We start from the raw sequence: 25377 nt of genomic DNA on the forward strand, positions 1-25377 counted from the left end.
TCTAGTTGCATCCTTCTCTTCCTCTTTAAGTGATAAAACCCTGAAGATAGTTTGAAGCCCGTCATGAACTTATTTTCTCTTTTGAAGCATTCTTGATCCCTGTTCAATCTGTATGTTACTTAAACTTATGATGAAATTGTGTTACCTTCCATTCCTTGTCCCTCCTCCGATTCCTTCTCTCTCCCTTATAGCTTCTTGCCTCCTCCCCAGTCTCCCCGCTTTTTCTTCGCCTGCAGAAATTCCCACACCCTGTCAAGACAGTCATCATAACTCCCTCAATGGTTTTCTGGCATTTCATAAACCTTTTGCAAAGAGTCAGGGGAGAAATAAATTCAGTAAAGTACTTCTAACCTTCCTGACCTCCTTTCCAGTTGAGTGCAGGGCCCTGGCCTTCTGTTTCTCTAATCTTCTTCGCACTAGACACCTTCCTTGCCACCTGTCCAAATCAGGACAAATTCTTGGTCTCGTGTTCACTTAGGAACAAATCCAGGGCCTCCCAGTCTCACAATAAGCAGTCCAGATTGATCTCTTGGGTATCTTTTCCTTGTTCACCAGGCCACCTGTTTTCTTGGCCGGTAACTGTGGCACATTTATCACATTAGGCCTGTCTCACGAAAACCAGCATTTACTAACTTAGGCTGCCAAGGACATAAAAACACAAAGCAACAAAACGAATAAAGGGAAGGCTAGAGAGATTAGTCTGAAAGAGCGAAAGCATATTTGAAATGCCATGGTGACTCAGAAAAAGACACTCAGCAAGGCTCCTTTCAGAGAGGCAGAAAGAGCCCCCTCTGTATTTTTAATTATCTCAGAGAATTAGCGTTAACAAGCTACCACTCTTTAGCAGTATCCCCTACTTACAGCCAGTCTAAAGCCTGACTGCTGTGTTATCATCAACCCTCTCTTACTAGGAGTGTGTTACTACCCTCTTCTAGTAGAAACACCCGATAAATGACTTGCTTCAATTCCCTTTTATGCACTCATCTTGTTACCACTAGATGTGACTAAAACCAGGTAGCCCAATTACTTCCGTCTTGGCTTTTCCCCATTTCTAATCATCGGAATCTTTGAAAAAGTCCCTAGGTACAGATAGTTGCTTCCGGGATGCTGGCAATGTTCTGCTTCATGATCCAGCTGCTGGTGGAACAAAACCAAACCAAAATTACCTCCATTCAGAAATAAAAATGATGCGTTCAGCCTGTGATATGTCACACCTCCTTTTCAAGTTTATATGAGTTTTGGTGTTAAACTATCTCTGTAATCTCCTCTGTCCTCTAATAAAATGGAACTTCTTCAAGGATAAATGTTGTGTTTATCTTTGTATGCCCACTGCAAGTACTACCATATTTTGTGTATAGTAGGCACAATATTAATTTGGGGAGTATATTAACCTATGAAAGAAACTATCTTCTGTTTTCAGATTATTTCCTCTTCTGTTCCCAGTCTGTTTAATTTATTTCACAATACAATAGCATATAATAGGTATTAGACAAATTGCATAGTTTGAATTGTTCTGAAATTAAAATATATTTGAAGGTATGATTGATATCTGGATTTTTTTGTGTGTTCCAAGGGAAATTCAGAGTCCTAATATCAGAGCCACCATGTTGCTCAAGTCCAGAAACCACCATTCATAGAAACTTCACTGTGAATGGCACCTTTGGGAACCATGTTTGGCCATTTACTGCAGCTCTGCCTAAAATCACTGCAAGATATCATTGCAGGTAGAAGGAATAGTGAGTGAAAAGACCCTGAACCAGGAGCCATTGTTCCTCTGATGTATTACAGGAACTGTAAGAGAGGGTGGGGAAGAACGTGTGCTGACCATAGCAAGCTGTGTAGGCCAGTGTAAGGGTTCTCGAATCAGCTGTAGAATAACAATCCGATTTCCATTTTACCAAGGTGACTGAGACTGCCGTTTTGAGAGTACCCTCTAGATAGAAGTATGGGGACTCTTTAGGAGGTTGTTGCTGTCATCCAGGGTGATGTGGTGACTTGAGACAGAATGGTATCAGTAGAGCTCAGATGATTCTGGACACATTTCTGTGATCAAATGTCATCTTCCAAGGACAACCACTTTAATGCAAATGCTGTTTTCTAGTTGTTTTATAAAAAAGATTTTTATTTGATTTTGAACATTTTTAAAGCTACATATGAATGATTTTTTTTCTAAAGAGAATTGTATCATAACACCTATTACAGATTGTTTTAGCTCTTTAGTTGCATTGATCCTGAGTGAATCTTTATAATATTTTAGTAAAAAATGCCAGTCACAATTAGTCTAGGGAGTTTATATGTAGAATTTTTACAAAGCAGGATTTGAGCCTATGGCTTAAGGCCAGCTTACATTTTTATGGATTTCTACATTGCAGACAGCTTTTTAAATCCAGGAATTAATGAAAGATTGGTCTTCACAAGCTTGTCATATTGAAATGTTGGTAAAAATCTACTAAGTACTTTAAATGGTTCGGTGAGAGAATTGTCCAGAGAAGAAATGGTATTACTCTGATGTTGAAACAGTTCAATACAAAACAATTGCTGTTTCCCTTTTCCCACTTTAGCCCATGAGGAGATTTTATGCTCTTTGTCTCTGGATCTCTAGAGAATGCTTCCTTATTTCATATCATCTGTTTTTCCCTACTCAAATTACTTTAAAAAATAATTTCTCATCTCATTTTTTTCTCCCTGTAATTTGTGATAATTAAGATGATAATAAGCTTGGGTAAGACAAATTACAACCAAAGAAATAAAGTGTAGTAGCAACAGTACACACATGAGAACAAAATAAATTTTACTTATGCTGTGTGTGCTTTTTTTATTTGTAATTCGACTCAATTATCAAATCATAGAATGTATTTGCTGTATATGAAAAAGAAGTGGTTTCTCAGAAATCTCTTGTTCCCTGTGAAGGATAAAACTTTTACCTTTCCTTATTTTTATGACTTTTAGAAAGTAAACTGATATTCAATGAATATGTCTTATTTATATACATATATCTATCTGTACACATATGTGTAAACTAGTCATTATGCCCCATAATTAGGGAAGACAATGCTGTTATAGATAGCTAGTCGCTTATGAATAGGGCAGGAAAGGGCTCCTTCCCACACACACACACACACACACACACACCAGGAGTGTCTGGCGACCATCAGGTGATGGTCAGGCAGTTTTTAACTGTTTCTCTAAAGTAGTAATTGTTCACAGCTGGCACGAGGGAAAGCTGGCTCCTAATAGATAGAAAACACCTGAAAGTGATGATCAGCACCTTCCTGATAAGATTTCAGGAGTTTTGCAAGTGGGGAGAAGTAACACATCACCCCGGAAGTATGCCAACCTATAAAACCCCAAGTCAAAAGGTCAAGCCTCACACTTGCCTTTTAAGTCACCCACTTAGCCCTCTCCAAAGTGTACTTTCCTTCCTTTTATTACTGTTCTAAAGGTTTTTATTAAACTGTCACTTCTGCTCTAAAACATGCCTCGGTATCTCCTTCTGCCTTATCCCCCTCTGTCGAATTCATTCCTCTCAGGAGGCGAGAACTGAGGTTGCTGTAGACCTATACGGATTCGCCACAATGCCAGATGCAAATGATTACCAGAAGAGCTCAGCCTGCTAGCTAATCCCAGGTGTCATCAGAGTCCAGAGTATGGTGGAAAACATTTATTTTGTTTTTCCCATAAGACACGGATTCTCAAAGTGTGGACACTGAACTGGCAGCATCAGCATCACCAGGGAACTTGTTAAAAATGCAAATCTCAGGTGCTATCCCGAACCCACTGAATCTGAAATTCTGCGGATGGTGCCTTGCTCTCTATTTTAGTTCAAGTCCTCCAGGTCATTCTGATGTGCTCTAAAGCTAGAGACTAATGAAAAAGGTAACCTTGCAGACCCTGTAGAATCCATCAGTGTAGACAGACTCTCCAAAGTGCCTGCTTTAATCGAGTTTCTCTTTCCTTTAGTCCTGGCTGTACCTTGTAGTATACCTGCACTACCTGAGCCTCATTAGCTGTTCCTACTCCCCGAAACTTGGGGCTTGTCTCAGTCTTGATGGGCTTAACAGTAATTCTTCAGGGAAGAGCACCTGTCTTTCTTGCCATATTTATTACTTCTGCTAGCAGCCATTCAATGCCTTATTGTACAAATAGTTCAGTTCCCAGTAGTGATGAAGATGAGAGGACTCAGATCCACGTTCTGCCACATGTGCTAAAAGTGGGGTGGCCATATTGGGACAATTCTGATTTCCACCCTTGCTTCAGCATAATTAATACTCCCTTTTACTCTTCTAGGTGCTCTAATTTAGTTGGTAAATTATATTACAGTGAACCTAAATCATAAGCAATCCTAACATTGTTGGAAATTGGTCTAAGAAGGCGTCATTAAGAAGGAAATGTTTTGGGCATAAAAATGAAAGCTATCTTTTTACAATAGGTAGGCCAGACAGAACTGGAGATTGGGATGGGACAAACTTAGAGGCTGAGAGATCTTAGTGGCTGCAAGTTCCAGACAAAGATGGGAAGCAGTAAGTTTCACTATGGGAAGCCCAATTAATAGTTTGAAGGGGCTAGTGTCTGGTGGAAGTGGTAACAGTTAAAGCTGATGGGAGAGGGGTGACGTGAGGTGAAGTCTTCCAGAAGGGGCAAGGGAAAATTTTGTTTCTTATTGTTGCCCCAATAACATATCACTTTAGGTTCTTTGAGTAGTTCTTAGGAAGAAACCTACTATTCTTTGTTTCCCTGTACAAACAGTTCCCCGTACAAACACAAGTTCTGTGTATTCGAAATGTTTATTGCTCTATTTTCCATCAGTTCTTGGCTATATTTCAATGTAATGTAGCAGAATACTAATTTCCTTTCACTTTTGTTTGAAATATTCAAATTCGGTTTAAAAAATACCAGCCAGATGATTCACATTCCATAATATTCTGTGCCTTTATCACATAGCAGAACACTAATGTGGGACTATTGAGATTTGTGGCCTGTCGAGAACGGAATAGAGGAAAATATCCAGATACCTAATTGATGTATTGTGATATTGTTTTTCTGAATATTAATATGGTGAATGAATTTTGCAGTTAGAAAATGATCATATGGGAATTTTTTTCTGTCACCATTTACCCTACTAAAAATTATATGTCCCATGTAGTTTTTGGAAATTGTTTACAAAGCACATGTTGCGTATGTTGCATAGCAAAGCTAATTTAAAGCATAAAGAAATATTATTAAATGATGATAAAAATAGTTAATTTGATTTTACAAAATTAATGATATTTCCTTTTTTGTTGTTGAACAGCAAAGATGCATTTGGCATTGCTAAAGCTTCAAAGGCTTTGCCCTGAACATTGCTTGTAAAGGGACCCCTTTTTATGGGTATCATTACTTAATTGTTACATTTTTCTAACTATTAATATAGATTACATTTCAGAGTTAATAGCTGCCTGTCAAGGAAAAGAACAATTAACAATTTCCTACATTTTCCTTTGTTTGAATACCACATAATGTATTTATTAATGCATTTGCTTAGTTAAATATTATATTTTGAATACAAGTAGTAATTAATATTGTGTTTTAATTTAAAAAGCAGTCTATAATAACTATAACTATCTGAAGGATGGGGTTAGCCTGGCAACCTTTATGAAGCTATATATGAGGAGATAATAATATTTCAGTATGCCACAGATTATCTGATTCTTATTTTACTGTTATATAAAAAAGCACCATATATTTAAATTTCATTTCTTATCTGTATCTGTAGAGTTAGCATATACAAGTATTTCATAAGTAATGTGTTTTTTGTTTATAAATGTAACTTATTTATAATTGTTTGCTTAATTTTCTAATCCAAGAATTCATGTTTATTTGTTCTGGGAGATAAGAAAGGCACAGAATGTCAGGCGACAAACTAAGAAAGCGATGTGAAACTTCTTGTAGAAATAGATGAGTGATCTCCAAGTCCTAGTCTTAAAATTTTGTCACTTGCTTTTGAAAAACACAAAGTCTTTATAATCGTAGGCTTACCTTTACTCCCCATTGTTTACTAACTGAAGTTTAGAAATACTTAAATGCAAGCAGTGGCATTTATTTATTTATTTATTTAGGAATGAATTGCAGGGTTTCCCTCTGTCACCCAGGCTGAAGTGCAGTGGCACAATCTCGGCTCACTGCAACCTCCGCCTCCTGGGTTCAAGCAATTCTCCTGCCTCGAACACTCTAGTAGGTGGGACTATAGGCACCCACCACTATGCCCGGCTAATTTTTGTATTTTTTATAGAGACTGGCTTTCACCATGTTGGCCAGGCTGGTCTCGAACTCCAGACCTCTGGTGATCCACCTGCCTTGGCCTCCCAAAGTGCTGGGATTACAGGCGTGAGCCACTGCGTCCAGCCAGCTATGGTTTATTATAAATCCTTAAAATAAAGGTATTTCTTTTTTATTTAAGAAATGGTCTTTTGCGTTAGAAGACAATTTGTAATATTCATTAAATAAACAGTAAATAATGGGCTCTTTAGCCACCAGAGAGCATTTAGCATTTTTATTTTTTTTGTTTTTATCTTTCACTTTTATTTGAGGTTCACGTACAGGTTACACATGCACGGTACACGTGTGGGATACACGTGCAGGTTTGCTATGTAGGTAAATTGTGTGTCACAAGGGCTTGGTGGACAGATTATTTCATCACTCTAGTAATAAGTATAGTACCCAAGGGGCAGTTTTTTGATCTCCCCCCTCCCAACCTCCACCCTCAAGTAGCTCCTTGTGTCCATTGTTCCCTTTTTGTGTGCACGTGTACTCAATGTTTAGCTCCCACTTATAAGTGAGAATATGGTGGTGTTTGGTTTTCTGTTCCTGTGTTAGTTTGCTTCAGATTATGGCCTCCAGCTGCACCCAGGTTACTGCAGAGGACATGATCTCATTCTTTTTTTGTGGCTGCATAGTATTCCATGGTGTGTATGTACTGTATTTTCTTTATCCAGTCTACCGTTGATGAGCATTCAGGTTACTTCCATATCTTTGCTATTGTGAATACTGTTAACAACGAACGTATACATGCACGTGTCTATGATAGAACGATTTCTATTATTTTGCGTATGTACACAATAATGGGATTGCTGTGTAAAATGGTAATTCTGTTTTAAGTTCTTTGAGAAATCAGCATACTGCTTTCCACAGAAGCTGAACTAGTTTACATTCCCACCAGTAGGGTATAAGCCTTCCCTTTTCTCTGCAACCTTGCCAGCATCTGTTATTTTTTGACTTTTTAATAATAGCCATTCTGACTGGTGTGAGATGGTATCTCATTGTGGTTTTGATTTGCATTTCTGTAATGATTAGGGATACTGAGCATTTTTTCACATGCTTATTGGCTGTGTATGTGTCTTCCTGACATTTTCAAAGTTTTATGTTTTTGTGTGCAACTCAGAACTTAATCATTTTTATAACTATTTTTAGTACTTTTAAATTCTTGAACTTTAAACAAACATGAAACCTCAAACAGGAAGAGATAATAATTATACCACAACTTGAAAAACCTGGCAACTATATGGATGGCTTCAGTGTATGTTTGTCATCCTTTAATTTGGTTTTTATTTGAATATCCATATCAGATAAGGCTTAGCATTAGTACCGTTACTGTTCAATCTCTATTTAAAAAGTGGCCTGTTGTCTCTGTCTGTATATTTATGGCATTAAAATTGGGCCTAACTTTTGTTTTCTTTACCCTCACAATATGTTTCTGGGGTAGCATTATATAATAATTTTTGAGGTACAGTTGGAAGAGTTCTGTGACTCTGTCTGCAGTAATTCTAACCTTGTAAAGCTAACCTGAAAGTAATCTCACAAATCTGAACATGTTAATATTATTCCGTAATTATTATTAAATCTAATTGAGTAAATTAATGCTTAACCTACCTTCCTATGTTTATCAGTAATTTAATATTAAATATGAGAAATGCATATTTGTCAATATGAATATACCTGTTGGTACATATGCATCAGAGACAGGAGCTGTTTTAATGTACTAACAATGGAAATCAGCTCAACTCATATTTGTAATATAGCTTTAAATTTATTCATCTTATATCTTGCTGAATAGTCTATAGACGATTTCTTTTTAAGAAAAAAAAAAGCTTAAGTTAGCAAATAGAAACCTTGAAATGTACCATAATTAAGCAAAAGGCATATAAATAATCTCTGAATAATGAGTATGTTATTAAACCTTAGCTTCAAATCACCTTTACCACTGTACTTATTTTTCTTTAATAACAGCTTTATTGTTTCATGGGATTTTCTGAGTTGAAGCTCACTGGTTTTTATACTTTTCAGGTCAGTTTCTTCTGGAAGAAGCTCGTCTCATAGAAGCAGCTGAGATGGCAAAAAAAGCAGCTGAACTAGACAGCACAGAGTTTGATGTTGTCTTCAATGCTGCCCACATGCTCAGGTTAGTTTTTGCGGCTGTGCCTCAAAGCCTAGGCTTTGAGAAGGTAAATAATTATACGAATTTTCCTATCATACCACCTTATTCCACATTCTCAATGTGAATCAATCATGCTGCTTAACTATGTAAAAAATTAGAAATATTGTATTCATTATAGGCTATTCAGGCTTATCCAGCCCGTGGCCCATGGGCCACATATGACCCAGGACAGCTTTGAATGCATTGCAATGCAAATTCGTAAACTTTCTTTAAACATTATTATGAGGTTTTTTGCTTTTTCTTTCTTTTTTTTTTTTTTAAGCTCATCAGCTATTATTAGTGTTAACTGTATTTTATGTGTGGCCGCAAGACAATTCTTCTTCTTCCAATGTGGCCCAGGGAAGCCAAAAGATTGGACTCCCCTGGTCTGTGTGCACCATGTGTAGGGCATATGAGTTTTTAGGACTTTCTGAAAATTACCGCAACCTCCTTTCCCTTCCCTCTAAAAATTACTAGTCATAAAACACAAAAAGGAAACTGCAAAATTGAATGTAATACATGTCTAATTAAATGTCTCCAAAGCAAAACATTATGTCAGTAAACTGCATTTCAGTATTTGTGTTTTTATGTTAATTATATTGACTGTGGCATGTGGATGCATTTTAATGTTTAATAGTGGAGAGGATTATCAAATACAAGTATACTTAAGGCCCATGAAATTCTCAAAATAGCCCTGTAATCAACACTATTGCTTTGTCCTGAAACAATACTTTTTTTTAACTTTTAATTCTTCTGTTTTCAGAAGACTATTACAAAGGCTAATTACAATGAGAGCAAAAAAACTAAAATATAAGGCCAGATTATCAGGTTTTTTTGTGTGTGAATATAAAGAAAGTCAGTACATCCATATATGGTTCTTTAGATTAAAGGAGGATGTTTTTAACTGTTTTTAATCGAATGATTTATATCATTGTTTAAAAAGCATTATTTGTCATGTACATATAACTCCTCCCATATTTTTACTTGAATATCACTTCATTAAATCCCTACTTAAATGCTTCATTAAATGACTTCTATACTGTGGTCCCTGTGCTTGGCTTCCAGGGATAGATTTGTAATTACGTAGATTACTCTTACAAGGGAAGAATAATAACAGAGAAGTTGGTTCACAACTGGATGGTTTTAAAATGAGGACATTTGAAAAAAGTAGAAGAACTATTTTTTTAGCTTTTAAGGTGATTGTAGATTCACCTGTAGTTATAAAAAATAATAGAGACATTTTAGTTGAATGTCCTCATTCAACATTAATGTTAGCATCCCTAAAGTACTTGTTTTGTGATGAACTCAAGAAAGCTGACACCTACAAAGGGAAATCAGGATTCATTTGACTATTGGTATATTTATAAAATAAACTGTAACCAATCCGCAAGAGCCTTCAATGCAAAGATATTTTTTAAAAGACACCTCAATTTGTGTGACAAGGTTAGGTACTGTGGAGATAAGGACTTTTTGTTCCTCATGAATAAAACACTATGCTTTCAGCCACAATAAACAATTTGCAAGAATGGAAAAGCACAAATACACACAGGCAAATTCATCTTGATAATAACAGATACTTTTATCAACAAGGCATTTTGCTACATATTAAATCCATGTCTGAAATTCAAGGTCTACCAATAGAAACCCATTATAAGTGTATTACAAAAAAAAGTCCTTGTTAAAGACATCACTTACGATTTTTTCTTAGTTGCCTTAGTGCTAGAAACCAGTGGAAAGTTTTTGTTATATACTGGCAGTGAGGAAATCTTTAGGATTTATTTTCAGAACCTCCTCTCCAGCTTTCTCTGGTCTGCATCCGTCATTAAGTTGCAGTCAGTCGGTGCCCTTCTATATTGACTGCAAGAGTGACCACAGCAGCCTGGCTTTCTCCTACTCAACTGGATGGCAGTCTTCATGAATGTTTTTACTTAGCTTTTCTGTTTTTCACCTGTCAAATTCAAGCATTTCTGGAGTGCTTGCTGTCAAGCTGAATACCACCAGTCTGTTTTCTTATCAGTTGAGAACATTCAGGGCTTTGTTTGCCTAAAGGAGTAAGAAAGGTTATTGGTTTCCCCTTGAATATACTTTTGTCAAAATCGTTAGTTATCAAAATTTTGCTTATTTAATGTTACATGTAAATTTTCTCCTGGGGGCGATGCCACATAATTCTAAATGAAGTTTGATATTCTTTTCTCAGGAACTGTGTTCTTTTGAGAGATATTTAGGAGACAAAATTGACAGGGTTTGGTGTCCATTTGGGTGTGAGAGAGAGTGGGTGTCTCCTGGTTGTGTCTCACTTGGTTATTTACCCACTACCCAAATCAGCAATTTAGGGAAAAGTTATAGTTCAAGATAAGGTTTGAACATACTGATTTAACTTCCCTTTTCTTGGCAAATTTCTAATGTAATGACCAAAAGAATCTATAAATGGGGGGACGGGGAGCAGGAGCTGCTCATTACAAATGTAGCAAAAAGAAAAAAATTGTCATTCCATCTGAATGAGATTAGATTGGAAGAAGTGAGATCCTAAGGACAGCCATCAAGGGGCAAATCTTTATCTTACTGGGACCTTCAAGAGGTTTGAAATTTGAGAAATTTCCAATAGACCCATTCCAGCTACCAGAAGTGGACAAAGATCTTTCTCTGTAGAATAAGCTAATATAAAGTTTTGAAACATATTGTTCAATCTGGCAGATCAGGTAAGAATGACAAGTCAGAGGCATCAAAATAAAGGCCTCAGTGAAGCAGGTTTACATTAAAAACATAAGAGCCTCTTAGAGGGTCTCTAAATTCTTGTCATCAAAGTGCTTCACAAGAACACTCTGCGGTGGAAGTAGTATTAATGTCATTCCGCAAGTTTGCTTGGCCCTTTGTTTTAGAGAACCACAGTAGGATTGCACTTTCCTGCCTTCCTTGAATCTGAAGTCCTGCATGCCTCTTATTTGTCAATGAATGTGTGTGAATGTGATGTATGGCACTTTTGAGCCAAAGCTCTAAGACTGAGTGCTTTTCCCTGTCTCTGACTTAGAAATTGTGGAAACGTAGATCCCTAAGTGACAAAAGAGAGACAAACCTCCCTCCTCATCTGCGTTGGATAGGTTCAATGATTGAGAAGTAAACTTTGTTGTCTTAATTCAGTGAGACTTAGAAGGTGTTTATTCCCAGAGTATAACCTAACTTAGCTGATACAAAATATGTCTGTGCAAAGAAATAGGTAAGTAGAAAGAGGAACATTATAGTGTCAGGAAAAGATTACTAGGGTCTCTGAATGTATAACAGCAATGGAGGTAGTGTGCAATTAATGGGCTAATAATTTAACTAGAAGCTATAATTATTTAACTAATAATTTAACTAGAAGCTATAAATATTTCCCCAGAAATTGATGCAAAATACTAAAAACATGAAAGTGGTGACTGAATAAAAGATTGGAGGATAGATTGGGAACTCACATGCATAATTATAAGTAATTACACTTGTAATTATATATATATGTTTGTATAGTTCTACATACTATATATGCTCATAATTATATATGTGTATATAATTATATGCCATTTATATATATAGCATACATAATATGATAGTTTTGTTTATGTATAAATATGCATATATAATAATATACTGTATATTTGTGCATGTCGTTTTATATGGCATATATGCTATATATGATTTTATTTGTGTATATGTAAATGTTAATAAGAACAGAAATTTCTGAAAAAGAGCATAGAGTAGATAAAGAATTATCCAGAGATAGAGAAAATTTCCAAAATAGGATGATCTTCATTCATCATAATGAAGGCAAAATCAATGAAAATAGGTTTGTTTCTAAGCTGTTTTCATGTAGAGACCAGCTTTTAGTTGTGTACCAAAGAATCATTCTTGCTAGTTTGTGGAGCAACAAGATTTTTTAAAGAGTGTTCTATAACCTACAGACTCTACAAGTGGGGTTGGGAGCTCTACTCTACACAGCTAGGAATAATTCCCAACCACCCAGAATTCCCTTGGGCTCAGCAGTTTTTACAGTTCAGGAGCTGTGCCACCATCACCCACAAGGAACCCAGCAGAGTGTGCATCACATTCATTAGAAGAAGATTCTCCTGGGCCTAGCTGCTTCCCATTATGCTTACCTCTGAATTCCATTCTCTTGAGATTGCATCCGATGAGTGGAAACTGAGTCCTGTGCTAAACGAAAGTTAGAAGATCCGTGAATTTCTGGTTTCTGCCTTGCTTGAGAATGTGGGATCTTTGTTCTGGCTGATTACCAAGTGTATTCATAGGGAAGGTGATCACAGATGTTGAGTGGCCTCTCATAAAGAATGTTGACAATACATGGTGACATATTTAGTACTTCAAACAAAATGAAAAGTTACTAGATGCTTCCAGATGAGAGCATAAAAAAGCAGACTGATTATCATTAAAGGAAAATAAAGGAATTTAAAATGCTAGAACACAGTAGAGTTATATCTATAGCGTTATGAGAAGAAACTATTGAATCATTTATTCTATTAGAAACATTTTCTGTGAATGGATTTATTCAGCTTTTCTGAAGAACTGAAAGCTGCAGAGTACATGAAGATATTTGATATTTGAGAGGAAATATAGAGGCACTAAAAACAAACTTTACATGGTTTACAGCATTCATAGGCTCTAGTGGAAGGGGTGTGTGTGTATGTGTGTGTGTTTAATCTACTTACAGGGTAAGGGATAAAAGTAGCATTTGTTCAAACATCTTCTGTCTGCCTGGCACTATACTTTGCATTTTATGTCTGTCACTGTCATGTTATGAGTGTACACCTGTGAAGTAAACGTTATAAATCTTCCCATCTCATAGATGAGCATACTGAGACTCAAAGTCAATACTCTTCTGTGTATTTACCATTGGTAAAGCAGGGGTTAAGGCTTAATGTAGTATGATACTGTTTTCACTTTGTCATATTGGCTGCCTCATATTTTACACCTGACTGATGGCTTACATGCTATGACTCTTGACTTTATTGATAGAGAAAACAATTTACAGAGTAACAGATTGTCAAATGTGTAAATAAATGCTCAGTAGTGAGGGCTTTCCAATATTATTAAATTATACTTTTATAATAAATTTTATAAAGTAGACAGAGTCATTGGAGAGAGAACTCCAACTTTGTATTCTCAAAGAGATATTACATTTTTAGAAGTATCATGATGATTTAGTCTCTGATGTGGGTCACGCATGCAGCTGAGATGTTTCTAGGCCTAAGTGCGGAAACTATCACTGTTCCCCAAAGGTAGTAAAAATAGCAAAACTCTGCCATACCAACTGGTTCTAATTTCTTCCCTAATTTCTAGAGAGCAGAGTGAATATATGAGAAAGAATCATTATCTTTTAATTTTTATATTCAAATCACACAATATTATGTAATCAATATATTGAAAACATAAAATTTAGAAATGCTAACTTCTTTATACATTCTACTGGAAATCACATAAAATTTAAATTCTTAAATGAGAAAAAAACAGAATCAAATTGTTTTTGCAAATCAGATTGTGTGTGCTTATGTGTGTGTGTATCTTGGGGATATGTGTATATAGTTCCAACGCCCTCTGGACCGTACATTTTCTTCCTTAACACTTCCAAACTTACCAAAACCACTCGAAAGTCACTGGATTTTTCAATTATAAGTTATATTTTACTTCCGGTTTACAATCACAAGGCTCTTATTTCAACCATGCTTTAATGGACCATAGGGTCTTCAGAGCAAAGTAGGGTGGCAGATGAGGTTGAAGGTGGGCGTCTTTCAACCCTGTGCCTTTCCAGTATGAATGTGCAAGTGAACATCTGGGGATGTTGTTAAAATTCATGCTATGATTTAGTAGGTTGGGATAGTACTTGTGATTTTATGCTTCTAGCAAATCCCAGGAGAAGCTTAGAACGTTGATTCTTGGACCACCACTACAGGCAAGTTCTATCCTGCCATTTCTCTTTCACCCGTCTCAATTCCTTCTCCTCATCCAAACATTACACCTTGAACCTAACTGGTAATTTACTACATGTGAATGTAACAGTTGACATTGCCGATACACATACCCTCTCTTAATTTTTTCCACTACACATAATTATATAATCTTTCTAGATATGGGTTTAACTCTGCCCTTAGCAGCCCCTGAACAGTTTGAGGCCATGAAAGAATAGTCTTAAACTGTCATGGGGCATCAAGGAATTTCGCAGAGGGACCTTTTTAAAAATTATATTGTCAGCATAGTTTTTTCCTCTTATTGCTACATTTTTTATTTACCGCTCTAGTCGTTTGCTTTAGAATTCAGGTGGAGATACTTACAGGTCATGAAGCCATTTTCGGTGTCTTGACAGAGAAGTTTTCATCTAAGAAGGCTTAATGGTTTCATTGCAAGGATCTTTTCTGCTCCATTGTTTTTACATATGTATGACTCTGGTTTCACTATTTTTAGATCTTCTGTATATTTTTATGTCTTTGATTATTTCAGTTCTACTTCTGTTCCTACTGTATAACATATCAACTAGAATTAAAATTTAGTACTGCTTTGAGTAACGTAAAACTAAGCATCAAGAGCCTGGCAAGAATCCAGGAAAACCCAGCTATTTTCCTCTATTTTTATGTTACATGAACAACAATCTCTCTCCAGTTAAAAAAAAAATGCTCATAAGCTATTCGAAAATAATTACCAAGACTTTACTGAAATACTATCTTTTGTATGTATCCGTGGTTTTTATATTAATTTTTAATTCAAATTGACAATTCACAACTATTAATAGTTGTAGTTAGTTTTACTTCTAAATGCCACTAGAGTTTTTATTATTTATATTTCTAAAGAAGAAATTTTAAATTTAGCAATTTTATAATTCTCACAGAATACATAAAAATGTGGGTAATTGTAAGTGGTTCTTTTAATCAGATTTGCTTCAGACATTTCATAGGGTATATTAAGTTGTTATTCTATTATATTATTGATTCCCAACTTTCTCTTTACATCTTTCTTTAGAAGACTATTGGGCCATAAACATGTGTTCCAAAATATACTTTTCTAAAATAACGCCAGGGAGTGGAATTAGATATAAGAAATATATATATTTAACAGATGCGAATTTTATAGTCCCATGTACAAAAATGGAATTCTGCAATACGCAAATGATGAAATTTGTTTATGAGTTTTGTTACTGTCTGTTTGCTTTCGATCTGAGAGTATATTTTCACTGATGGCAAAAAAACAAAACCAACCAACAAAACAAAAAACCCTGAATCTAAAGACTTAAAATATAATCAACTCACTCCAGTGATTTCTTGGGAATTCAGGGTTTACTTCCTAGTCCAGTTCACAAATCCTATGCGGACTTCTTTCTTCTTCCTTACCCTTCCTGGCCCTGAGAGACCAGAGGTAATGTGAAGAGTGGGAGGTCCCAACAGGTATGATAGGTAGGAGTTGGTAATGAGAAAGGAGCCTCTGTCTGAGTCTCCAGTTGTTGTCTATTATTGGCATAGAGATTAAATCTTTAATGCTCTAGATATGTGACATAACAATGTCGCCTCCTAGGGTGGCATGTTAAATGGAGCAAGTTGCCCTTCTGGATCCGTTGTGGCTTCCTGGTATGAATGATTTTTCCTTCTCAACACCTCATTCCTGGCTTTGTAAAGTGTGTTTTGATCAGAATGCAAAGTTGTTTACGTCTGGCCAGCAAGATTTCTTGCAGAGCCACTGCTTTCCTCTTCACCCACCTTCAAAGCCTTCTCTTAATACTTGGACACTTGGGAAAAGTTTCCACTATATCTAAGTGTGAGCTTTTAAAAATGAGATGTTTCAGGAAGTAAGAAAGTGAGTATCTGGCACTGTTTTTGCATTATCCTCATCTTTAAAATGTGGTTAATAATAATAATTGCTTCATGGTGGTATTGTAACTGGTAAATGAAATAATTCCTGGATAGAGGATTTAGACATTTTCTGTCCCGAAAAAGAAATAGGGAAGGAAGAAGGGATACGAGTATGCAGGAAGTGTTATTTTATCGTCTGCTTTAATAGTCTTGGGAACCTGAGTCCTGCGATCAGTCCCTAACAATCTTATGGTTGAAGTTCTTGACAATATTTAGCAGAATCTCTAAGCAACTGGCAGAATACTGCTAAATTCTTTACTTTTCAAATATTGATTAATGATTCAACCATCTCTACAATTAAGATTTATGAAGTGCTCCCAGGATGCTCTGTGCAGAGCCATGTATGAAATACAGCAAACACTGTAAAGTGGACATTGGACACTTCCTCATGAGTTATTCTCTTTTGTCTAGAGAATAAAATGAGGATACAAATGAGCATTCTGTGGGTGCAACTGACATATTCTTTTCCCTACAGTTTTCCATGTTCTGCCATAAACACATGCTGATTCGTAGTTTATAAAGACTATTTAATATCAGAAGCAAGATCCTAGAGTGAAAGTTAATTTGCATAGTTATATGACATATATAATAAATCCTAGTGGGTTTTTTTTCTTACCTCATCAGAATTTCATCAATTCTACTTCTAGCTTAAGAAATTAAGTTTTCTAACCTAGATATTTCCTTTGAGAACTAAAGCACTGAATAATATGAACACTTTAAAAGCTAATAACCATTTTGGGGGGCAGTAAAACCTTTCAAAAATTGAGTTTATTATTATTTTCAAGGCATTTTATCTGATGGATTCCCCAGTTTCTCTTTTGGTCCTTATCTACCTCATGATTAAATGTCCATAAAGATGAATATTAATGGTAGCTATACTTTCCATGTTGGGCATCCACTGGTTGATCTCACTTCAAAGTAACTGACTTCTTTGTAGTATTGAGTTACTGTAATTTCCTACCTGCATGCCTTTTATTTTCCTCAGGAGGAAACCTTTCCAGGGCATGACCTAATGAATTCTGGTTCAGATTTCCAAATGAATCTGTACCAAATTGATTCTATAATTTGGTGGAGGGAACCTTTATTAAATACCCTAGTGAGGGAATTTTTACTGTTTCATACCAAACTAAAGTACTTCTCTTGACATACTGAAATTGAGCTTTAACATTTATGAGAATATAAATTGCAACAGCACATTGTAACATGTCATGGGTCCAGTAGAGCCTTAGGTCAAGGGTTTTTACTTTCTTTATAACCTCTATTAAAAATAGCAGTGTTTTTAATTATTTTTCATTGAAAAATTAGAAAAATATGTCCTACTCTCCAGAGAGATGTTATCTTCAGCTATTTCCATAATTTATATGGTTGCATGGGGTATGTTTTTATAGTTTGTATTTGGCTTGACCAAAGTGCAAATCCACTTTTATAGATATGGCTAGTTAACCTTCTCTTTTAAAACTTGAATATGTTTTTCTAATTGAGAAAGTTAATTTTTGTGTTCTCTTCATCCTTGTCCTGTCATCTGCTTGTCTCAATAGCTTCTTTACATCACAGCTTCAAGAGAGCACCACTCCATTTTAACTGCAGGACCCCCAGCCATTTACTATTATTGTCACATCATAGATATGCCATATACATCATCTGAAATTGAATTTGGCATTTTCCTGTAGCATTTTTTCTGTACCCTTCAAATATTGTCACCAGATTCCAGCTCAACCTCCACAAGCTTCTTAGATCTTATTACCTGCCATCTTAGAAGGTCTTCTAAAGCAGCATGATATGATCAAAAAATATATTGTATATTAAAGAATGACTGGCTGGACTTCCTTAGAACCCTGCTTCTGGTAACGACTCGGGTGAACCTAGGTCTTTTCTGTGAATCGCAGGAATAGGCAGTGAACAAATCTATCTGTAAATTTCAGTGCACATCTTATTTGTACCAGTCAATTGCACTACTTACAGGATTTGGCTGTGAGCAAGAGAAACTGACTGTAGCTATTTGAAGGCTATGGGAGCTACAGAATTCACTGTAGGCAGGAAGGCTTAAATCGGCAGGAAACAAGGTAGCCTCAGTGGCCCAGAAGTGAGATATACAAAAGCAGTTCTTTACAGAAAGAGTCTGGGTAGTAAATAGTCCCATTGCTACTACCATTGCGAATGAATTCTGGCCATCCTTTCATCTTTCTGTCACTTAGGAATGAAAGTCCTAAGTAACGAGAACATCCATTTAGCTGAGGTTAAGTCATGTGCTATAACCCTGGTGTCCAAAGTCCAAGGGGAGATATAATCTGGACTTTTTATTTTTTCTGTTAACTACACACCATGGAAAGTTCCCTCCATACTGGAAAGAAAGTGTCTTTCTAGACAGATGTGGAATTTTGAAAGTCCTGCAGATCTTTACTGTTTTCATAAAACGAAAGCAATAATTACTAATTTTGACAATTTATTTTTAAAGTTGAGATTTTTCTGGGGTATCATGTTGATGCTGGAGAACCCCACCACTATAATATATTACCTAGTTTTGCATGGAAAAGTAGGATAGCTTTTCTAATTCCTAATATGTAAATGTGAAATAACACCCGCTGAATAGGATTATGTTAAGATACTATTTATAATGCCTTAAATATAATAACAAGTGCAATGCAAACACTCAATTTTTAAGTCTTTTTCTGCTTGGGCAATTTACTGTTTGGTGTGACCAGAATTTTTTTAAAAGTTAACATTATTTTGCTGCACAGTGATCCTATTTGTAATTCTAAAATAAATAATATAGTTTTATTTTATTTTTTCTTTTACAGACAGGCTAGCCTCAATGAAGCAGCCGAGAAGTATTATGATCTGGCAGCCAGGCTGAGGCCTAATGTAAGTACTTTCCTAGCGAGAAACATTTTCAGAGGGACAGACTCAAAGCATATGATAGGTGTAAGACATAGAAGCGTCGTGATACTGGTTTTTTGTTGTTTTTTGTTTTGTTTTGTTTTGTTTTTTCTTTCTCCCTTTCTCTCAGCTCTTATTTTGAATACCTACTAAACAGCTAATTCAACCGTAAAATCTGCCAGCCTCAAGCTTCTTTTTCTAGAGGTAGATTTGCTGTCTTCTAGCCTGTATAAAGCAACATAAGATTTTTATCACTTGAACACCGGCTTTAGCATTACTAAATACTTTGTATTTGGATAACTTTTAAAATCAACTCCTTGAGGGTTTTTTTTGGCTGTGGCATTAAATACCTATTATTTTTTGATTCTTGTATATAGTCAGACCTCAAGCTGTATGCCTCTTTGCTATTCCACAGACCTCATTTCTAATAACTGTGCTTTTCAACTTTATCAAGAATGTTTTTATTACAATTTTTCTCTGGGTAATCACGCTTCTATAAAGTAAGATGGATATAAATTAGATCTCTTCTATTGAAGTAGAGTAACCATTTATGAGAAAATAAGAACTGGTTTTGCCTCGGTCTTCTAAGCACATTTTATTTGCAACACATCTCTGAACTCCAACATATTGCTTTTATTTTCATATACCTTCTGCATCTCTCACCAATGCTAAAATCTTCTACCCTCTTCTTCACATCAAGACCATCTATTGGGAAATGTAATTTTGAAACAGTAATGAAAGTGCACATGTGATGTGAGTGCAAATAATGGGATCAGTCTCATTTCTTTATAGTAACTCATCCATTGGGCAAGCGTCTATAGAGTGCCTGCTTTGTAGTAGAATACAGAGATTTCGTACCTTAAAGGACCACACAGTGTAGCAGACAAGACTGAATACAGTCAACTAATTGAAATACAGTGTGTTGATTCTTATACGGAGGTATATACAGTCTTCTGGGAGCACAAAAGAGGAGGATTAATGTTCCCTGAAAGAGACCTATGTGGGAGGTAGCTATTTTTCTTTTCAGGAGATTCATCCACTTGCAACCTTAGCCCTGAATCTCAACGCCTCCGAGTTTTATTTGTAGGAGCAAAAAAAATATACCTTTTTCTTAAGCATCCTAAGGTTCATGGCTGAGACCCCTAAAACAAAAGACAGATTAACAATAGAAAAGCATACAAATGTATTTAATATACATTTTACCTGATACGAGAATAGCCTTCAGAAATGATGACCCAGGAAAATATTTTTATAGACATCATGCAGAAGTATGATTAGAAGACAAAAGGTTATGATCTCATGGTAATAAATTGGGAGGAACTTAGAAAGTCCTGTTTGTTCTTCTCTTTTTCCCTGTGTATTCAGAGATAAAGTGCTAATGAGGGTCTTATTACCTACTACAGGGGAGAAGGGAGGGAGGAAGTCATAAAATGACCCTCCTTCTTCTGCAGTTTTGTTTTTTTCAGCTTAAAATACAAGGATTACAAGGAACCGTACTTTGGGTGGCCATTCCGAACCCTGTCACGTTAATTATGAGATGTTTCAAGAATTGATAGGCAGTTTGCAACAGAAGAAAATAACTTAATAATCATATGGTAAGAACAATGACAGCTAAAATTTATTGAGCACTTATTATTATGTGCCAAGCACTGTGCTAAGTACTTCATTCATTTCTCACAGCAACGCACAGATACCTTTGTGATCCCTGTTCTGTGGAAGGGCTGAGAAGTTAATAACTCACCCACCATCAAAACTAAATGGAATCACACTGTAATCCAGGCCACTGAATGCATAAGAGAAAGCTTGGTGGAAAAAAATGCAGCCATATCTTAGAGAGGAAAGGCAAGCCAGAAATTTGGAAAACCTAAATAATGATAGTCATTTTATTTATTCAGTAATATTTACAGAGTACGAGGTATTACTTTAGGCAGTGGCCATATAGCAGTGAACAAAATGGTTAGGAGCTCACAATGTAGTCTGAGGAGAAGGAGCTAGTATGTCAGACAGTGATAAGTGCTTTGGAGAAAGCTGGAGAAGCACAAGTGGGTTAAGAGTTACAGCAGGGAAGGGGGTGGCGTGCACTAGGCAAGGTTTTGTAAATGCCCTAGTCGGGCAGCTTTGTGCAGTATTTCCAGGAAAAGGGTTGAATTTGAAGTCTTATTATTACAACTTCATGAAAGGCAGAGATCAGAGTTTTTGTTTTTCTTTTTTTTATTGCCTTCACATTAATAGAATGCTGTGAATATACATAATGCATGATAGTCAAATGCAGTTGTATTTTGAGTACTAGTCACTTGAGTATCATGTTGATTTCTGGTCAAGTGGTTGGTCAAATGATCATCTTCAGCATATTATAATGGATTCTTGAGAGAAGAGATACCTGAGCTATCTGACCTGAACTAAAAAATGAAAGACACTTGGATATTACAAGATTTGAGTCTGATTTGTGAAACGGTTAATTTTAAAAGACTAACCAAATCATAAAATCAGTATTTAATCTCCAATTCAAAGCCATTTTTTTCTGAACCCTCAAAATGTTTCTTCACAAACCCACTGCAGACTGCCTTTGAAAATATGTTTATTCAAATGATACTTTCCTTATCTGGCAACAATACTTTTAAAATGGATGGGATAGAATAAAATGTTCATATTTAACAGTAAATAAATGATGTTACAACTGATGGATCAACAGATATGGTTTTTTCCTAATCTATTTTCAGAATTGTGCTTTGACTTACAGTATGTGGTCTAGGTGAGTAAAACACCACAGCACAGAAGAAACAGTGATAAAATACAAACCATGGCCGTAATATAAATTTCTCCCATCTAAGTACTAACCAGGCCCAACCCTGCTGAGCTTCCAAGATCATACAAGATAGTAATAATAAATTTCTGTTCTGAAATGAAGAGACCTATTTAAACAGTAACCGTGTAATGATTTATTAGCAATGACACATCTGATCTGAATTAAAACATTCATTTAACATTTATCCTGTTAATAGCTGTTTATTACCTTTGTTCATAAAAAACATTCTTTGTTATTTCTCTGCTTTTAACTTAATTTGTTACCTGCCTATATGATAGCATAGTGAACAGAATTCAACTCCAGTCTTCCATTTAAATAGTTCCATTGTCTTTTCTAGTTTTCCTCCCTACACAGTAATCTAATCTTACTCTTACTTTTTCTTCTAAAGCATTTTCTTCTATTTTTAAGTACCCCTGAGAGGGTAAAAATCTGTAGCTGTATGTGAAAGACTCTGTGAATGTTTCAGCAATGTTCATGTCAGGTCACTACTATGCAAAGTAAAATATGAAGCTGCAACCTTCATTACAGTCATATTAAAAAGCTTGCTGGTTGTCTGTGGGATATTCTTTCTTAATAAAATACCTATTCCATTTCTTCAATATGTCCCATGATGAATTTCTTTATTTTTTCTATGATATGAAAGCCATATTTTCCACATAATTTACTTTGAAATTGTTAATTGTATTTTTGCATCATTTTATATACGAAGAATTCCGGTGATCAAATACTGAAATAATGAAAGATGTCTAAATTAACAGGCACAAAATAAGTTTTAGGTTCTGATATTGTCTCTTTATGAGAGATGTTTAATACCTTGTCGTTTACCAAAATACATAGTTAGAGAAGTCTATTTATTACAAAATGACACCATTACCATTTTAAAATTTTATTTACTTGATTTTTGGGGCTAATTTTCCTAAAGTTAAACCTTATAATACATTAAAACATGTTTCTATAATAGGAAAACTCCTTACCGAAATTGCCATTTTAAGTTTTTTTAGTTTTAATTTTTTTTTTGTTTTGTTTTAAATAAATTGATCTTTCTTTGGAGGTTACTTTAAATAGACAACAGTCTTCTCTGTCTTCTCTCTCACTAATGGGCATTAAAAAATGCTGACTCTCAAGGACTAGAGGGGATATTAAATGAAATTGCTTTGTTCTTCCTGTGGGAATTAAGCCAAATTCTGCATTAACTTATGGATTTTTAAAAAATGGTTAATGTGAAGAATGGGAAATTTGCATAGTACAAAGTCACCTGATTTTACTTGGATTTTAGTAAACTCTGGAGTTAGAAGAGGGTAATTAGCAATGATAGATCTGTACATCTTGTATTTTGGGGAATGTAATTGTTTTTAGTATGAATTTATTCAACTTATTTTTTATCAAGTTCCAGCTTTATGTAAGACTATGCCAAATGCAGTAGGATTTGAAAGTTATGAAAAATTAACCTTGTCCTTAAGAAATGTACAATCTAATGTGAGGAGGGAGTAGAGGAGAGAACACCGGAATCTCAATCCTCAATCGGGGCAGTAAATAATGGCATCTAATGAGTGCTTTGTGAGACACATGAGCTAGGTGTAAGCAAAGTGCACAGGAGAGAGAAATGACATTCAGCTGAAATGAGCTGAAGAGGCACTGAGTCACAGTTGACAAGCTAAGAGAAGGTCAAAATGATAGGATGCTTATAAGTAAGGATTTTAGCAAGAACAAGGAGAGAATTCTGGCAGGGAGAACTATACACATGAACGAGGGCAAGGGGCAGGGTACAGAAAGGAAGGGTATAGGGGAAGATAGAAATGGAAACTAGCATAAAACTACATGAAAGGTAGTGGATACCATACTAAAAATGTGGAGTTTGTATTTTGAAATGTTATTAAGCAAAGTGACATAATGAAAATAGTAATTTAGGATGGCCATTTATATGATGAAATGAAAAATGTCGGTTGTGTTTGAGGAAATAGAGTTGGGAGATACAGCCTTGGGAAAACTAAATAAAAGGTCATGGTAATAGTACAGGCATAAGGTAGTGAAACTAAAGTACAGAAATTGAGAGGAATGGAAAAGAACATAAGGATAAATTAAGCAATAGATGATTTCAAAAGATGTGAATAACATAATTAGTTGGCCACCATATATGTTCCAAAATTTTGATTTTAGGTAACCTGGAAGAAAAGAAATACCACAAATATAAAAAATTGTAATCAGAGGGCTTTATTTATTCTAAGAACAAAATGTTTAGACTGAGCAAATTCTGAGTGAGAGAATTTGCTTACTCTAATTTTCTCATGGGGCATGCCTATCAAGGAAGGAGTTAGAAGAAAGGCCGTAGTTAGGGATAGAGATGTGGGAGTCATTTGCAAAAAGGAAATGGTACCAAATAAGTGGGTAACATCACCAAAGGAGGGAATGTACAAAAGAGAAGAGAGTCAATTGCAGGCATTTGGGAAATTCTGCATTTCAAATTTAGAATAAGGAAGGCAGCCAAGACAGTGGTAGGGCATAGAAAGCAAAGTTGATGAGCAGGGAACACTGCTGCAAAAAGGTAAAGAAAAATAAGTACAGAAAAAGTCCATCGACTTAAGAGAGTAAGGATGTTTGTGCCCTTTGGGAGTGCAGTTTCACGTAAGTGATGTGAGCAGTTAAGGAAGTGGAGAATTGGAAGTGGGTGGTGTAAGACTTACTCAGTAATGATGTTTGGAAATAAATATTCAGTTTGAATTTATTACAAATTAAAGATAGATGTTGAGATGTTTGTGTCTGTGTGTTAAACAGGATACTAAAAATGTGTGTGTGCATGTGAATATGAGACTGAAAATGTGTCCGAGGTGAGGGGGGGGAGCAAAGGAAATATCAGAGATATTTAAGGATTGCTTCCTCCCCAGTGACTGAAGAAGAAAAAAGAGACTGAAGATACAGAGGGGAAAACAAAACTAGAAATAGAGGGGAGATAACTTTAGGTAGTAAATTATTTCAGTTATGCTCATTTGGTTATCTGCTAATCCTGTGGGGGAAGAAAGGATAGAATTTTATGTTAAAGACTCATGGACAACTACATGTTCTGAGGAGCACAGTAGGTACTATTTGATGCAGGCCTGTCCTATCTACGTGGAATAAATAAGTACCAATGAGGACACATTTTTTTGGTGATCACTGGTAGATTACTTCTAGTTTGGACTCAGCTCTCTGATTTATATGCTAACTGTTGTGTTTGCATTTTGCATTTCTAATATGTAGAATATTTTATAAATATTCCGTGTGTATTTAGTATATATGAATTAAAAGGAGAATATCTTTCAAGGATTATATTATCAATAGAGAACTTCGCATATGCATTATATCTTTCCCAGGTACTTAGAACATATATT

The 25377-nt window shown here is 35.6% G+C and overlaps 1 protein-coding gene across 1 annotated transcript in view; it reads left to right on the forward strand.

Moving 5' to 3' along the window:
• Positions 1 to 25377, forward strand: part of TMTC2 (transmembrane O-mannosyltransferase targeting cadherins 2) — a 459784-nt gene that overhangs the window by 363304 nt on the left and 71103 nt on the right. The window contains 3 exon segments of the mRNA XM_058425778.1: positions 6386 to 6390; positions 8320 to 8434; positions 19128 to 19191. Of these exon segments, the coding sequence (XP_058281761.1) occupies positions 6386 to 6390; positions 8320 to 8434; positions 19128 to 19191 (184 nt within the window).

Source organism: Hylobates moloch, unplaced genomic scaffold (assembly GCF_009828535.3).
Source record: "Hylobates moloch isolate HMO894 unplaced genomic scaffold, HMol_V3 SCAFFOLD_12, whole genome shotgun sequence".
Taxonomy (NCBI): Eukaryota; Metazoa; Chordata; class Mammalia; order Primates; family Hylobatidae; genus Hylobates; species Hylobates moloch.